At 46.3% G+C, this 18,415-nt stretch overlaps 1 protein-coding gene across 3 annotated transcripts in view; it reads left to right on the forward strand.

Annotated features, from left to right (window-relative positions):
• The window catches only part of LOC135910447 (beta-hexosaminidase subunit alpha-like), a 274,956-nt gene extending 256,837 nt beyond the window's left edge, over positions 1–18,119 (forward strand). For all 3 annotated transcript variants that reach the window (XM_065442484.1, XM_065442483.1, XM_065442485.1), the window contains one exon: positions 17,940–18,119. In XM_065442484.1, the coding sequence (XP_065298556.1) occupies positions 17,940–18,003 (64 nt within the window). In that variant the 3' untranslated portion in view covers positions 18,004–18,119. The remainder of the gene's footprint in view (positions 1–17,939) is intronic.
• The last annotated feature ends 296 nt before the right edge of the window (positions 18,120–18,415 follow it).

An 18,415-nucleotide genomic window follows, 5' to 3' on the forward strand; every position in this document is an offset into this window, starting at 1 on the left:
TATATTACCAAGTGTATATTATTTATTTATTTCAATGCCGCAGTGTGTTTTGCATTGTTATTGTGGAAATATTTCACTGTTCTTTCATATATTGTATAACTGCAATGTTTTATGGCCACTATATAAATGTAATTTATATGGCGCTTGATGTGTTACCCATGCAGCCATATTGTACCTAAGGGGGTGAGGTTACCTCAAGCCGCGTCTGTGCGACTTTTTTCCCTCATCCACCTCCACTTACCACTCCTCTGTACATGTGTGTGTGTAAATGGAAATTAATAAATCAAATCAAACTCAATTGAGAAATTTACTGGTGCTTGCTCCTTGAGGAATATACATGACGAATCTGTTTGGCGAACTGACACAGGCTGCTCGGCCCAATTTCTTTAGTGAAGTATGCCTGCTGGATCGCATAGCTGCAGCCAGAAAGAAGTCGAAGCGTCAATGATTAGTAGTATGGGACATATTGAAGATATCGAAATTCCCCCGGTGGAGGCTCAGATATCAAGTGAAAGTATATGCAAGGCTTGTGGTGCTTCCTATATCAATGTTTGCGATTGGATTGGAGCAAACTTAATTTGCTTGCAAGGTTCTCTTTTATGCACCGACGAAGCGAATAGTTATCCGTTTGTATAATTGAATAACGCTGGATCGAGACATGGTGAGACAGAAGGTGCTTGAATTTTCCTTTTGTATACAGGAAATCTAAGCTGCGGTGTAGTAGCCCGAGAATACTTTAGTCATTCCAGTTGGCGCTGTAAAAAACATGCTTTATGGTTTTAATTCGAAGTTGCAGTGAACTGATGGGTTTCGCGAACATAGCGTGCCTCACAATACGGACAGTCGATTACTACCGTTACGTGATCAGGGGTGTGCCATATTGTCGATAAAGGCTACTGAGGGCCACTATGAAACATTTCATCACTTTCAATTGAGTGGCTCTCGATCTTAACAGCGAAACTTTTCTCTCAGGTGATTGCTACTATGGTGTTTGTGAATTAACTATGTAAATACTCTACATGACACGCCGCCGTGTTAGCAGCCATGAGCAATTCGTTTTTTGGAGGCCTGTTTCAGAGGGGGATGAAAGTAGCAGCAAATTTTTTCATAAGAAATGCGCGCCTAACTATTTTTTTACGCATTAATGAATCGCCATATTTGAATAGAACAACACACCAGAGTAATAGGAATCATGGTGAGAGCTTCGCTGGGCAGTGTCTTTCTAAAATCAGATAACATGTTGACGCCAATTACCAAATTTTTCTTCCACGTAAAATGCAACGCCTCTCATAGCTAAATACTAAAGGAATGTTAAATGTTTAGCGAAGCATCATACACAACTTCGCGCGTTGAATTTGCAGATATTCTTTTTTTAGTCAAAATTTACCAATAGATACGGCGCATATATGCATTGGAAAACCTAGTAGACCCCTTTAACGCTACTTAGCTTGCGATATCCAAGCCGCAAAGTTCCTCGACTCACACGCTTTTGAAGAAGAAACTGTGGTTAAGGTATGGCAGCTGAAAGAAGTCGACGTATTCTTCAATACGTACGGCTCGAGCCAACCATACCCCAAGCATACACGAAGGGAACGAGCGCGCGCGGCAGCCGAGCGAGCCGCAGCGAGCGGCGTCCTGGCCGTGACGTCACTCGCGAGAGGGCGCCACTCCTAATTCTCGGGGCTAATAGTCAATTAAGGCGCTCGAACCTACGACAGTTTGTGGGAGAAAACAAGTAATAAAAACGAAGAACACAATCGAATGACAGGGCAACAGCACCAAAAGAAGGACAAGGGGAACACGCTCGACCGCAGCTGTGTGTGCCCTTTCTTCTCCATCGTCTTTTCGCGCTGTTGCGCTGCCGAGTATGTAGCGATTAGCCCAAGCCGCCACAGTGTTGTATTCGAATAAATAATTTAATTAGGGGTTTTGCATGCCTAAACCACTATCTGATTAGGAGGCACGCCGTAGTAGGAAACTCCAGCCATTTGAACGCCCTGGGGTTATTAACGTGCACCTGAATCTATCTATACGAGGTTTTCGCATTTTGCCCTTTTCAACATACGGCCCCCATGGCCGGGATTCAATCCCGCGACCTCGAGTTAGCAGCCCAGCACTATAGCCACTAAGCAACCACGGCTGGTTTGCACTGGAACGTAGAATGTCAAGTAAGATATTCAATGTATCTTGAGCTCGCAGACTTTGGCCTTCACCCTCTGTGTCATATGCTAAAGTGACTGTCAATATTCTGTGATATTGCGTTGTTGTTGTTGGTGGTTATGATGTTTCGGTGGTGGTGACGTGGAGCAGAGGTAGAACATCGGGCCTCTGATGCGAAGGTCGTTAGTTCGAATCCTCGTCCAGTCCACTACATTTTCAGGTATTGAGTCGCACCTGACACCGAGAAGAAAACATTGCGGGAAGCCAGTGGGGCTATACCACTCCAACTGCAAAAAAAGTAAAAGGCCCACTAAGCTTCAACAAAACACTCCCTCACAAGAAAAGGAATTTCCTTCCCTTGTGCAGCATTCGGCCACTACATCCCTCATGACTCTTGCAATAACCCATGGCCCTTAGTCCCCAACGGCTGCGGAGCACCTAACCAAGCGGTGGTCGGACCTGTGACGTGGCAGAGGGTGCTAAGAATCCATGGATGTAGACAGGTGGCAACTAGAAACTGTAGCCAGCAATGTTTAATACGCGAATTCTCTCGATTCGGGCTATCTTAGAAGGGCTCCTTGAGGAAATATCACGCATTGCCTGAGATATTATTCGCCTTACCAAGATTAGAATAACTCATGAGGCTTATACAGTGCTGACCAACGACCACATCATCTACTGCACAGGCTTCCAGATCAGAGAAAATAAAGGGTAAAATCTATAATCCATAAGGACATAGTCGGAAATATTGATGATATCTATAGCTTTAATGAGAGGGTAGCAGTCCTTGAAATAAAGCTAAATAAGGGATATAGAATAAAGGTCATGCAAGACTATCGACTATCCTACGACCTTGCGTCACGGTGAAGAAGATATAGAAACGTTTTATGAAGATGCTGAACTAGCAAAGGCAAAGCTGTTAACACAAACACTGTAGACATGGGCGAAATCACTGCAAAAGTGGGCAAAACGTAAGCTGCGAAACAAGCAATTGGCAACTACTGCATCGAACCCAGGAGCACTAGAGTAGAGATGTTGGTAGAATTCATGGAAAACAAATATGCTCCAGATAACGAATACCTTGTTGAGGAAGATCAAGAATTGGACCTGGAAAAGCCCTAATGCAGAAACCAGAAGAGAAATAGACCTCATAGTCTCTGTCGATCCCAGCATATTGCAGGTTGTGTGTGTCAGACTGGCTAAATGGCAGCGGCCATAGGTTGGTAGGTCTAGGATTTCTCCACTGAATAGAGAAATAGCAAAATAAGTCAATAAGAAACAGACCAACCTGGAGGCATTATTAATTAATGCATGCAAAATCAGGCTGGTTCTCCATAACAAATATGCAGTTTTATAGCCTAACAATGAAGATAACACAGATCTAATGAAGGAAACCACAACTAGGCGAATTTCACAAACAGCAAGTGAAGTGGGAGTCAAGGCATCAAGGCAACAATTAGGTGAACTCTCCCATATAACAAAAGACCTAACAAAAAACGACAAAGCGTGAAAATGTCCACTAAGGACATCTGATAGAATTCGCTGAACTGTCAAAACTGATTTTCTTATATATTTATTTATTCATAGAAAAAGAGACAAATAGAAGCAGTTATAGCGTGTAAGTACAAAGACTTTTCATTATACAGCATTAGGTAGGGATTACAACTTCATGATAAATTCATAGAACATTTAGGCAGTAAAGTGATAAATACAAAGTGCACTTTGGGTACAAGTGTATAGTAAAAAAAAATGTTTCGATTGTACAAAGTTAGCTAAAGCTGCTCGATTTGTTTCGTGATCGTAAAGTGATGCGAATTCACCAGAAAGAAAATCCAATTTCATAAGAAATTTCAACGATATGGTCAAATCAGCAAAATAATTCGATGCTGAACTATACAGTGCCCAGAGCCGTCACGCTACCTTCATTCGAAGTAGTGTTGAACAGGTTGCAGACCCTCCATACATAACTAAATCGATGAAGTTGAAATGGTCTTGCAAGGCATGCGTCAGGGATACGCGGCAATAGAAGATGATCACATCTACGCCATCAATCGTGTAATTGAGAAATCTGGAGAGTACAATCAACCTCTTTATGTGGCTTACAGAGATTACGGTAAAGCATTTGATTCAGTAGAGATACCAGCAGTTTTGGAGTTGTTGCGTAATCAAAGCGTTCAGAAGGCATACGTGAATCAAGCGTAAATATCTACGAAGATTTCACAGGCAACTTGGTTTTCCACAAGAAAAGTAGAAAATTACCTATCAAGAAAAGAGTTCGGCAAGGAGACACAATATCTCCAACGCTATTCACTACATGCTCAGACGACGTATTCAAGCGATTAGACTGGGAAGGCGTAGCAAGATTGATCAACGGCGAATATCCCTGCAACATTTGGTTTGCAGATAACATTGTGTTATTCACCAACACTGAAGATGAATTGCAACGAATGATTGAGGGCATTAACACAGAGAGTACAAGACCAGGATGGAAGATCAGTATGCAGAATATAAATGTAATGCTCAAAAGCCTGGAAAGAAAACAAGAATCCATGATAAACAGTTAGCCTCTAGACTCTGCGCGTTTACCTCGGTCAGCTACTCACAGCGGACACCGACCATGCGAAGAAAATTTACAAAAGAATAAAAATGGGTTGGAATGCATAAGGCATGTATTACCAGATCCTTACTGAAAGCTTACTACTTTAGTAGAAAAGAAAAGTGTACAATCGTTGCATTCTACCGGTGCTAACTTATGGATGTGGCATAAGGAATTTAAGGACGCTCGAAAACAAGTTCCTGTCATTCTAGTGTCATTCTACGCCAGACCGCAGCGCACACGTTTGAACTTGGGGTGGATAGCCCATCTCCGGTTTACGTACCCGGGAATTCCTATTCTCGTGGGTGGAGACTTCAATGCCCCACATACAGAATGGGGGTACAAGTACAACTCCCGAAGAGGATACCAAGTTAAAAACATCATGAGCGATGCCACTTTTACACTGCTGAACCATCATGCTGTGGCTACCTGTACTGTACCCGCAGTATCTAGAACAAACGCCCCAGACCTCACGTGGTGGTTGGGTCCTGGAATGCCGCAGTGGCGGGTGGAACCAGATACATGGGGCAGTGATCATATGCCAATAATAATTGGTTTGCACAGAACGTGCATAAAGAAAATTCGACGACGAGTAACAGTCACGCATTGGGATAAGTTTCGGGAATCATCGACTGATAAAGTACCCTCAGAGCCCTCAGAAATTCTTCCCGCTTTGAAAGAACTGCTACGGAGGAACACCACTGTAACCACAGTTGACGAGGAACAACCTCAACCGGACCTCACCCTTTTGCAACTTTGGGCAAAGCGACGTCAGGCAGAATTGTATGCGTCGAGAAATCCCGATGCACCAGGTAGCCGTGCACGTGCTAACTATATAGCGGCGAACGCGCGTCAGCACGAAAAGCAACTTTCTCGACGACGATGGTATGAGTGGTGCGAGAATCTTGGATCGGGCATTGGAAACAGAGCACTTTGGCGCACGTTCCGGTCAATGGAACGCGGTCATAAGCAACCTGACCCTGCAGCGAGCATTAGGTTAGCGATGCAGAGTTCGCCGCATCAATTTGCAGAACACGCTGCTAGAGCGTTTTTCCCGAAATACGATCAAGCGTCACCTATAAACTGCCCCGAAATTGATGAGTCTGACACAACTTCCATATCCGATATATCCAGCCCTTTCACCATGGCCGAACTAATAGCGGTGATTGAAACTTCGAAGCAACGAACAACACCTGGTCCCGATGGTATTCCTTATGAGGTTTTCAAGAACATGGAAGGAGCAGCTCTCGACGCACTTCTTCAGGCTATTAATAAAGTATGGGAGACTGGAAACGTTCCACCTGATTGGAAGCACTCAATTGTTGTCGCGATTCCGAAACCAGGAAAGTCTCCAAATAGCCTGCAATCTTTACGCCCAATTTCACTAACCTCAACTGTCTGCAAACTCGCTGAAACGATGCTGGCCACACGAGTTTCCTGGTGGCTTGAACGCCACGATAAATATCATCCTGCTCAAATTGGATTCCGTTCTTACTTGGGAACTGAAGACGGACTTTCTATCTTATCAGACGATGTTTTACAGGTTTCTCCACACAGTCACGCTGTGCGCACGGTAGTAGCAACAGACATAACGAAAGCTTATGACAATATAGACCATGAAATCATTATATCCAACCTCATCGACCTGGGACTTCCACCACGGGTGATAAGATTCATCTACTCATTCCTTCAGAATCGCACATTTGCGATTAGAGTAGATGGAAGGCAAGGAGGATACTTCACATCGAACAGAGGAGTCCCACAAGGTTCGGTTCTGGCTCCTCTTCTCTTCAACGTTGCTCTAATACCTCTAGCCTGGCAACTACATCGGATTCCAGATGTGAGGTTCTTAATCTATGCAGATGACGTCACTTTGTGGTCCGTGCATAAAGATATATCTAGACAAACACAACAGCTTCAAGAAGCCCTTGATATGCTGAACAACTACGCTCGGAAAGCAGGATTGGACATTTCCGCCCAAAAATCAAGCTATGTTGTGGTGGCCAACAAGAAAGGATGCACAAGAATCACGCAGCACCCCTTTACATTTAGACTCGGCGCAGTGACAATCCCTGAGGCTTCTGAGGTCCGCATACTGGGTCTCGATATTCACCAATCCGGCAGTGGTGCACACTGGCTCCGTAAAACCAGACAGAGTTCGACAAAAACACTTCACCTTATTCGTCGCATTGCAGCAAAAGCAGCTGGAGCTCGTACTGACGTAGCTCGACGGTTGGTGCGTGCAGTCTTGCAGCCACGAATTTTATATCAAGCACAATTTCAACGGCTGACGTTGGCACAGCTAGCACAGTTGGAGACGATGAATCGCGATGCTATGCGCACAATCACAGCACTGCCCCGCATCACTCCGATACCAGCCCTACAGGAACATGCCCAGCTCAACACAATTGCAGAGCTAATTTTGCAACGTGAAAAAGCACGTGAAATAAAAAAGCAACTTCTTCCGGCTGTCGCTGCGCTGCATGCTCATTTTCACCGCGGCTCTCGGATTGACAATCAGCCCTGTCCAATGCCTCCCTGGGAATTCACCAGCATCACAACTAATAAGCCAACGAAGTTACGACGCAGCGATACAACAGGTACTATTGACGAACACAACATCGTCGATGCATCATGCGTTAACACCTGCAAAGTCTATACGGATGCTGCCATTCTCCCAGATGTCGGAAGGACATCATTCCTGAGTACAACGCATAATTTCATCAGCGGCCACCAGCGCTATTTATCTACGGAAGCCAGCGCTCTAGTAATGGAACTTCAAGCCATCCACGACGCTATGCAAGATGCGACATCTAAGCTGCCTACCATCAAGCAACTAGACATCTTCACGGATTCTTTAGCGGCTATTCAGGAACTCAAGAAGGTCGATAAGGCGATGGAAATCTGCGAGAGAATACACACTATGAATAGTAAGACAGCTACTTGCGTCAAGGTACACTGGATTCAAGGCCATTCAGCGAACCCTCACAACATTGCTGCTGACCAGCAGGCACACTGCCCTCCTAATCCTGGTCCTCCACCTATTCCCCTCCCACCCCAACCCCGTAACTCTCTGCGAGCCCGTAAAAATGTTCTCCGGCAGGACACACGCGCTCTTATCCCACCGTGTGTCTGCTCCCTCCCCCTTGACCTTACTAGGACGGAGGAAGTTGTGCTTAGGAGGCTTCGGGCCGGGGTGGCCCTTACACCGGCTGTTGTCTCAAGGTGGAACTGGTCGCATTTACCACTGGGTGCTACGTGTCCATACTGCTCCGTTCCTGTGGTGGAATCAGATGCATACCACCTAATATGGACATGTACGGGTTTACAATCGGAACGCTCGCGTCTCCTACTGCAAGCCGGCCTCCGCTACAGTGTGACAACCAGCTATGACCGCTGGATACATGATAACAGATTTCACAAAACACTGCTTCAATTCATACACAACACAGGCCTCACAGCACACATATAATATACATATACGCTCCAACAATTATGCCTTAAGGGCAAGCCTTCATCGCAATAAAAAAAAAACAAGTTAAGGACTGTGCAAAGAGCGCTAGAACGAAAAATTCTGGACCTAATGTAAGGACACAGGAAGAGAGCGGTGTGGATCAGTGTGCAAACAGGGTAGCTGATATTATGATTGGCGCTAAGAGAAACAATTGAGCGGGGCCAGCCATGTAATGTGAAGAGCAAAGGTGGACCATTGGAGTTACAGAATGGGTGCCAAGGGACGGGAAGTGCTGTCGAGGACGGCAGAAAATTAGGTGGAGCGGGTTTTGCACTGTACTAAAATTGGCTGATGATGATGATACTATTGGGTTGAGAACAATAAGCGACGCTGGCGCTAACATTGCCCACTCTTCTGTGTTTGAAAAGAGCAGGCGGTGTGCGCAGGTTGCGCTCGAGCTGAAATACGGGGCTTCATCTCGATATTTTATTGTCTGCAGCTCTCGTGCGTTCCGAGCTATCGTTATTGGTTGATTGCTAGCGCAAACTAAGCTTAGCGAGGACCTCGCCGCGTACTGCGTAACACTCCTGAAACGGCACTGCGTTCGAGTTCTACTTATCTCCTGTACCAATTTGCCACACACCTTTGCACAAAATGCTGCACCAACTAGCCCACCAATTTACTACACCGTAATTAGAATACAGTGCTGTAGAAGTATGGCAGAAACACGGCATAAACACGAGGACAAACGAGTAAGCCTCCCCCACCCCCCTGCTACTCGTTTAGCGCATTCTCGTCTGTGCACGTCATCTTCAGGGTATGTGCTACCCTTGAACTCAGACCTGGAAATAGGTATTGAAAATAAATGTTTGTTCACTTTCTCTCTCCATTTCTCTATTGCAATTCCGCTATTCATACTAGCCCCAAATCAATATTTACTGAACTGAAGCATCACTGAGTTAGCCATGAACAACTATGAAGGGAATTAGGTACTTTTGCTCATATGTAGGGACTCATCAAAAGGGGGCTTTGGAGTAAAGAAACGCCATTTTCTAGTTTTTCTATCAGACTCGAAAAGCACTAGAAAAGCAAAGGGTCCAAATTTACTCAATAAAATGGTGTGCATCGATGTAACCCATCGAAAAGTTACAGTAGTTTAACTTTGATAGTATAAATATTCGGGTGTAAGGTTATTTGATCCAGTTTCGTGACTTTTTTATGGTGGTGGTGCGCGGCACCTCAATGGTTTGTTGCTCAGAGACACTATCTCTACATACGTCACTTACCGTGGCACACAGAATCCGATATCTCGCGGTTAAGGAATGACACGAAGCACAGCCCTGGTAACACTTTCACTCACTGTGATCAAGGATAACTGGCTTTGAAAATCTCTCAGATGCCTTACGTAATCTGTCCGCGCACGTGATGGTTGGTCAGAAAAAGATAATTTATCATTGTCCTAACGGAGTACGGAAAAAACATTTGTCTGGTTTCTTGATTCAGTAGCTACTGGCCCAGTAATAATGCTATGGAGCCTGATTCGCTTGTGCGCACAAGAGGAAGTTTCTTAATGCTGCCGAGTTCTAAACGTGTGTCAAGCATACCACGGCTTCAGGCGAGAGAAAACAGGACTATTCATCTCCCTGAAACCTGATATGGCAGTATTGTAGTGCCAAACATCACGGACGTGTACAGACACTATGAATACGAGGCAGAAAGCACTGCATTCAGTACTCGCCGGGACTAAAGGGGTGAGCGGGCTATGCTGTGTTTCCATGAGAGTACACGTTTGGAAGGGCCACTATGACAGCTTTAGACAACGAGCTGATTTTATGGTCGTCAACCCCCGCGCCGGGCTGAAGGCGCGTCCTTTAGTTGTTAGTCGCGCCCAGTGACCACCACCTATAATTTGAGTGATCGGAAAGTCTGTTTTTTCGCAGTTGAAATCGCACTGCACTTGGTGCGATAGTTTGAATGAGTCGCATAAGAGGTCTTGTAAATAATTATTGGCGTCATTCAAGGGATTGAGTCCTTGTACCGTAACTATACCACTGCCTAAAAAAACTCACAAGGAAACAATATTTTGTGTCATTGCCTTGCGTAAAGTGCATGTGATCTGGGAGACTTGCCGTTCTTTGCACTATTTTTCAGTGAGAATTCCGTGCTTGCATTTTACGGCATCAGAGCCAGGGCACCATCTTGTAATATTTAGGTGCGAGTTTTTGCCATGGTGGCACCCACTGCTTCCGGCCCACCCTCCCACACCTTGTACATTTTTCGAAAATTTTTTGCGGGCAAACAATTTAAAAATTGTTTAAAAGAACAAATACAAAAAATGAGTCTGTTCCAACTAGGCCGACTCGCAGTTATGCTTCACCATGTACATGTTGAATTTATTTCACCATCACCTGTAGTCTGTAAAGGAGGTACTTGGCCTGATTTTCTGTCCCACCCTTACAAAGCAAGCCTCTAAGAAAGTCACTATTTTTTTCGTCGGTTCTCATCTTGGACGCAAGCCTTTCATGCTGGCATCTTCCAATGTAACGGGCTGTCTTCCTACACAACTCGAACAGTCGCACTTGATGACCAAGATTCCGAAGGTTTTGGTTCTGACAAATAATTTCTTTCTCTGTATTTTAAGTCATGTGGGCAATTATTTTTCTGAAAGATAATCTTGAGCAAAACTGTAAATTAAACAGCATCAGTACATTAAACTTGAGAAAAGAAAGAAAGTGCCCATTACAATAAAAAGGATAACTTCAAAGGCGCAAGAAACACAGAAGCATTTTTGTGTTGACGTTTCCCTAAGGTTACCCGGTGTGGTTAGTGAAGAAGTCGCACATTTCGGTAGCATGTGCATGAACTTATAGCTAGCTGTGTGTATTTATTGTACTACACGGAATTCTAAATACAAAAAATGCTGAATCTAGCAAATTGTGAAAATTTATCTGATGCCTAAAAGGTCCAGCTGCGAGAAAAAAAAATGAAACTGGTTCAGGAATAGGGCGTTCGTGTAGGCCAGGCCGAGCCACAGGTGCCAAAGAAATGTTGCTTCCATTTGGACGGAGATACAGGCATGGATACAATTTGCGGAGACGTGTGTTGGTAAACGTACTCGTGTTCACAGAGCGTTTGTAAGTGTTTACGCGTGAGCCAGCCAAGCCTTCTGGCTGCATTTGTTCTCTACAGAGGTAGTCGTAGACAGTGGCCACCGTCATAGGCGCATCGAGCAGCGTCACCCGCACTCTCACAGCCAGAAATTCGGTAGTGACCCGGTATCCGCCATAACATTATGTTATGCCCCTTGTCGAATGCGTGATGGTGAAGAAGGCAGATGTCTACAACAACATGCAGGTTATATTCATATTAGAGCAGGGCCTGCAAACATTGGAGAGTTGCCTTCGAGTCACAAAAGATGAACCACGGCTGTGATGATTCGCGGCCAATAAGCTCCAGAACAGGACTTATCGCTGCTGGTTCTGCAGCCATCGCTGCTGCAATGTGAGACGTCTTGAATTGAATGATGACAGATTTCTCGGGTATTACCATTGCTCCAGCTGACCTTCTGGAGGAAACGGAACCATCTTAGCGAACGAGGACGCTTTCTTATTGCCTCTCATGCAGGATGAAAAGTACGTATTGCTTTGGGGCAAAAGATGAGATCTCCATTTTCTTGTTGACGCCGAAAATGATAAAAATGGCATGGATTGGTTGGAAGCACCACAGTGACAGAAATAATCATATGGAAGGCATGGGTTCGATGGTATAGTTCCACGATTGGCAGCGACAATCCCGCTGAACGGTGGGCGAGATCTAGAGGCAGGAAGGGAGGCGATCTTATGCGATGGTGTGGGAGTCTCCTCCCGTGCTCTTGGGACAAAGGAACGACAACGCAGTTGTGCAAACAATCACAAGGGCATTTATTGCACCTTTCATAGATCAATGCCTGCTAGCCGAGTTGCTATCCACAAGACCATGCCGCTGGGCGCACGACAAATCTAGAAGTCCGACTCACCGCGACCGGAAGCGAGCGAAAATGTTCGCCCCATGCTGGATCCTAACGCCTGGTCGTTCGCGTGTTCGGTCACGCCAACGGTGACGCGTTCGAAGGCGGCCACGCGAGGCGGTCTCGCAGAAAGATGGGTCGCCGCGCGCGCGCGGGAGGTCCACGCCGCGCGCCGACCCATCGGGAAACGAGCAAGCCCTTGTCTCCCCGGTGCCCAAGTAACCCCGCCTGTCGGCGGCGTTAGCAGCGCAACACTCGCGCGATCTCTCGGCATGCGCTTCAACCACATCGACCGCCGCGGACGTCACGCAGGCCACGCGGCGAAGCGTGATTACAGTAGACGCACTATGCGAGAAAAACATCAGGGGACGCGCGAGAGTCGCGCATCCCCACATCCCCCCAACCTTACATCACTGTATATTCCGGCGAAACATGTTACACGGTCTAACATTAACCCGTGCTTCGCGAACAAGATAGTACATGCAACAGTGGCCGCACTGCGGAAATGTCCACACGCTGTCCATTGCATGCGAGCCGACATTGTCCCCGGGTACACCGCTGGCGTCCGCCGGTCACAGCAGCAGCTTTGTAGACTCGACGGCACGATTCCAGGACAGGTCGGTACGTCGGTACGAGCAAGCGTCGGTACTCGGTACGAGCAAGCGTCGGTAGTCGGTACGAGCAAGCGTCGGTAGTCGGTACGAGCAAGCGTCGCTCGCGCCGACGCGCCCTGCTGGCAAGAGCCGCCGTAGCTGTCGGTGACCGCCGGCTCTTTTGTCCGCCGCCGAGGGTTGTGAGCTGGATACAGGAGGCCGCCGAAATCGCTGCGCCGAACTGGCCACAGCATCACCATCGCCCGGGGTGGCTCGATCGTAGTCCGGGGCAGCAGCGCAGGCGATGTGCAGATGACAGCAAGCCAGGTGTGACTCCAATCACGCTGCGTACACTCAACAAACACTGAAGTAGTGCAAGGGAGAGGAATTCTGCATGCGCATCACCCACGTGGTACGATGTTCAACTCGGCTAGCAAAAGATCGGGCAGCTACTCAGATGCTAACTTCACGTGAACGAAACTCGCTTTCTTGAGTCGAATGAGTAATTTCAATTCGTGCGAGGCTAACTAGAATGAGGGACGCATAGTGCAACACCTCAACGCCATGGTCCACCGGGCTGTGTGCCTCCATGTGCGACAGGCAGCTTCGTAAAGCCTTAGGCCTAAAGCGTCGCTACTCTGACAACAACCGGCATCCAACAAACAAAATGGGCGCAACACAGGCAGCCGCGAGGAGACGTCAGCTCTGTGAGGTGGTCCTACTCCGCTCGGTGCTCACAGCATCCTAGTTGACGGCGCCCACCGTCCCAGACGGTGTCGGAGCGCCCGGTGCCAGGCCGCAGTCAGCCTGTAGTGGCACCCGTGGCCCGCGGCCACCCGGCTCCCAGAGCCGCGATTTCATCAGAGTCAAAGAGATAGAAGAAGCTATTTACATAAGAAATTCGGACCACCCACGAGGCTTCCGTACTCACTCGCTTCAGGCCTGCCAATATGCTCCGCGGGCGCTATGCCTCGCTCTCCCAGGATGCAGACCACGTGGCTCTCGTACCGACAAAGGTCATTAAAAAAAAACATTTGCGAAAAGGCTTAGCATGTTGACATGTTCAAACACACTACAGCCACCGTCACCTCGCTCAAGAAAGCACGCCGCCGACGCTAGAGATCAAAATTCACGCTAGGCCTACGCTTTGGTTCAAGCAAAGGTCTCAAACGAAGCAACACTGTTAAAACTATCGTCCGATGCCGCAAGAGTCCCACGTTGGGCAGCCAGATGTGGGGTTCTCCTCCCGTGCTCTTGGGACAAAGGAACGACAACACAGTTATGCAAACAATCACAAGGGCATTTATTGCACCTTTCATAGATCAATGCCTGCTAGGCGAGTTGCTATCCACAAGAACATGCCGATTGGCGCGGAACAAATCTAGAAGTCCAACTCACCGCGACCGGAAGCGAGCGAATATGTTCGCCCCATGCTGGATCCCAACGCCTGGTCGTTCGCGTGTTCGGTCACGCCAACGGTGACGCGTTCGAAGGCGGCCACGCGAGGCGGTCTCGCAGAAACATGGGTCGCCGCGCGCGCGCGGGAGGTCCACGCCGCGCGCCGACCCGTCGGGAAAAGAGCCAGCCCTTGTCTCCCCGGTGCCCAAGTAACCCCACCTGTCGGCGGCGTTAGCAGCGCAACACTCGCGCCATCTCTCGGACTGCGCTTCAACCACATCGACCGCCGCGGACATCACGCAGGCCACGCGGCGAAGCGGGATCGCAGGAGACGCGCTATGCGGGAAAAATATCAGGGGACGCGTGAGAGTCGCGCATCCCCACAATGGAAGTCGGGCGAAATGTCTTACGTGCATTCTTAAAGCACCGAGTTGAATGTTCACAAGTGATGGCTATTATTGCTGCCCTGGATGCACACCTGGGTAGGCCAGCCCATATACGCAAAGCTTGGACTAGCACAGACTGGAGCACACGGTGGTTGTCCGTACTGGCGCTAACCCTTACAGCAGAGCTATAGCTTAGAAGGCCGAGGAACAGTGCCTGAGAGAGGGGGCGCATCGCTCTGGCAGACGCACGCCGCGATTTTGCGGAGAAAAATCTGAAGACATCTGTTGTGATGGTAAGCTTCTTTTTCATATAGAAGAAATGAGGACTCAGAGTTCTAGATTATTATGAGTCCTTCAAATCAGTGGTCTACTCGTAGGTGAATATCTGTGATGCACAGGCACGCGCGGAATACTACGCTAAATTACTTGGAGTTAGAAATGCTCGACACGATTTGCTGTGGTCAACATTAAATTTTCTACTGAGACGTGAATAACGACAAGCTGCCCGAAGTACGCTAAAACTAGATAATAAAGATATATCTGGAGAAGAGCTAGCACAACAACTTTTTTACAACCCTAGCTCATAGCAACCCGCCACGTGATTCCAATAAATACATTAATTCTTACAATAATGAAACGATATTTCTGAACCCGGTTACAACAGAAGTTATATCAGTAATACAAAACCTTAATAACAGCCGTAGCTATGACATTGACGGAATTCAAGTAAGGCCTGTGAAGCATGTTGTAGGAGTTATTGCACCTGTTATTGCAGATATATTTAACTTATGCTTAGCTACCAGCACATTTCCTGATAAAATGCAAATAGCCAAAGTAACGGTTCTGTATAAGAAAGGAGACCGCCATGATTTAGGAAAGTATAGACCAGTATCTATACTCCCAATCTTCTGAAAAGCTTTTGAGAAAGTTCTATATACTAGGCTGTCGAATTTTATAAGTAAGCATGACCTTCTGTCACCGAATCAATTTCGGTTTTTTAAAAATAAATCTGCCGAATCAGCGCTACTTGAACAAAAGGAATACATACTAACACAGTTTGAAAAGAAAGCCTTCGTTATTGGTGTTTTCGTGGACTTCTCGAAGGCATTCGACGTAGTGAACCACACCATACTGCTAAATAACTTAGAGGGTTATGGTTTTCGGGGACAGGCTCAAACGCTTCTTAAATCATATTTATCCCATAGAAAACAGGCTGTCTGCACAGACAATATGAAATCTGAACTAAAATCTGTTACTTCTGGCGTCCCACTGGGCAGTATATTGGGACCGTTACTATTTAATATGTACCTTAATTATATCTCCAACATTAACTCCACTGCTAAATTTGTTATCTACGCTGACGACACTAGCATCTTTCTTGCTGGAAATGATTTAGATCTTCTTGTTCAAGAATGCAATGACACTATGAACGAATTACAAAAATGGTCTGAATCCAAGTGCATGCGTATAATTGAAGAGAAGACACAAACTGTCATATTCCGCCCTAAAAATAGGCCAGTTCCCTCGCCCCTCGAGATTAAGCTGAATTCACGACGTATAGATGTCGTTGAGCCATTTAAATGTCTCGGAGTAGTTTTCTCCTCCTGTATGTCTTAGGAAAATCATGTGGACCATATCACAACAAAACTGGCTCAAATAACTGGGATCGTAGGCCGGCTCAGATACGTTCTTCCACGGCAAGTAAAATTACTCCTCTATAATTCACTTTTTTACTCCTATTTAAACTATTGCCATTTAGTATGGGGCACAGCCACAATTACCTGTCTTCAGCGCATCTACATTGTGCAGAAGAAGTTCCTTCGTCATGTTCACAATGTCCCCTGGGGCTCACCGAGCGCGGATCTCTTCTGCAAAGTAATGTGCTGAAGATCCACAACTTGTACAAATACCGCTTAAGTTTTCGGTTTAACTGGAAACACGGAGAAACGTGAACCACATACGTTACCTTGCTGATTTACGTACCCGAGAAGCGACCTACAAGACAAGACATACGGAAAATTGGGTAGTGCCAACCCCTCGAATAAATTCCGGTAGAGAACGCCTACAATTCACTCTTCCTTCCCTCTTAAATGCTTATGTACATAATAATTTTGATCTTTTCAGTGCGTCAAACGGTGCTTTGCGTACTATGTATGTTACCATGTAGGTTCTGTTCTTCTTTGTGGTGAATATTGTCTAAATATTGTATAATTTTGTTATGTTTTCTTTTGTATTTGTTCATTATGTATAAGTGTTATTAGACTGCAATTACCTTTGTTTTAAAAGCCTTGCTGTGAAGCCACTGCCAAGCGAAAGGGGGCTGCGGCTTTGTCAAGCTGTTTCTGACAGCTTTTTCTGCGCCTCCGCTGTGTGTATTTGTACAAGGCAGAAATAAAGAATTTGAATTTAAAGAATTTAATTCTGATGACGTATGGTTTCATTTCTTTGCGCCTTAAGGTAACCACAGAAAATGTCTCGGATGCGTCAGAGAGACTCAGCGGAGAGCAAACACATTTACTGGCACACACCCAGTGACTCAGTTGGCGTCGAAGAAATTCATTGAAGAGCACTTCAAATCAAATGTCATATGCGCAATGCTCCAAGTCAGGGGCAAATTATATTATAGGTGAATGGTGCATACCTAGTAACACATGCGCAGTGTCACATTTCCAGTGACCAAAGTGAAGTCAAAAGGGTTCGTTGAAAAGGGGCACATAGATACGGACGGCCACATACCAAGTGACCCAAGTTTGTCCGAAAGCTGGTTCAGACCCTGTTCCCTCAGCACAGTAGCCAGATGCCCCACCCATTTCAACATGACCTACTGAATGACCCAGGTTCTAAGGGAAACAAACAGAGACAGTGAGCCTCTGGAAAAAACATGCAATAACCCTAAGAATGCTAATCGCATTGAAAAGTATGTGTGCGGTGTCGGTGTCATCAAAACAATCTTTACCAACTTACCCAAGCTTGCACACTTGCAGGTTGATTTCACTTCCTTTGCCCTTGATTCCTTCGCCATTGTGTTTCTTTATGCCATCATCATTTTCATGTTATACCGACCGCGATGCCGTCGTAGTCTTCGTAATACCTTCACTCCATTGTCATCTTCATTAAGCTTCACCATCCCTTCGAGCGCAATTGCCGCGTCGCCCTCTTGTACCATAACAATCGTCGCCCTCGTATTTTTGCGGTTGCGTACAGCAGTCGCAACTGCAATATAGCACTATGTTCGGAGTTCGAGTGAAGACTCCGATGTAAATGGATGTTAGTATAGACGTTATCAGGATGTTAGTATAGATGGTTGAGTCCCTGAAGTGTGTTTTTGCTTCTTTTTTTTCTGCAGGCGTGGACTGATGGTTGAACCTCAGAATGGTCCTGGGTTCTGCGATTGCGACAATGCCATATAAGCTTTGGAGCGTCGACCACAAAGTTTAAATACCACGTCCAAGACATCAGAAGGCGTGTACACTTTGCGTCATGGAGTTCAAGCTATAAAACATTCTTTAGATGAACAATAATTGCACCAGAGGTTGTCTACGCTTTCAGCGAAATTCTTACATTTTTTGTTGGCCTTCGAGCGTGATGGCCTGGCTCAATTCTCCTGCTATACATAAAGAGTCACTTGATCCGACTAAATGCACGCTCAAAAATAGCCACTCCACCAAGTCTGCCAGATTCAATGCCTTGACTGCAACAGGGGAAAAGCAGCCCTTTATTGTGCGACAGCAAAACTGTCAACAGGCTTGGCACGAAAATTAATTAGTAATAATCTAATGATACGTCAACTACTTGTCTCAATTGCTGTTTCATTCTAGTCAC

Source organism: Dermacentor albipictus, chromosome 8 (assembly GCF_038994185.2).
Source record: "Dermacentor albipictus isolate Rhodes 1998 colony chromosome 8, USDA_Dalb.pri_finalv2, whole genome shotgun sequence".
Lineage (NCBI taxonomy): Eukaryota > Metazoa > Arthropoda > Arachnida > Ixodida > Ixodidae > Dermacentor > Dermacentor albipictus.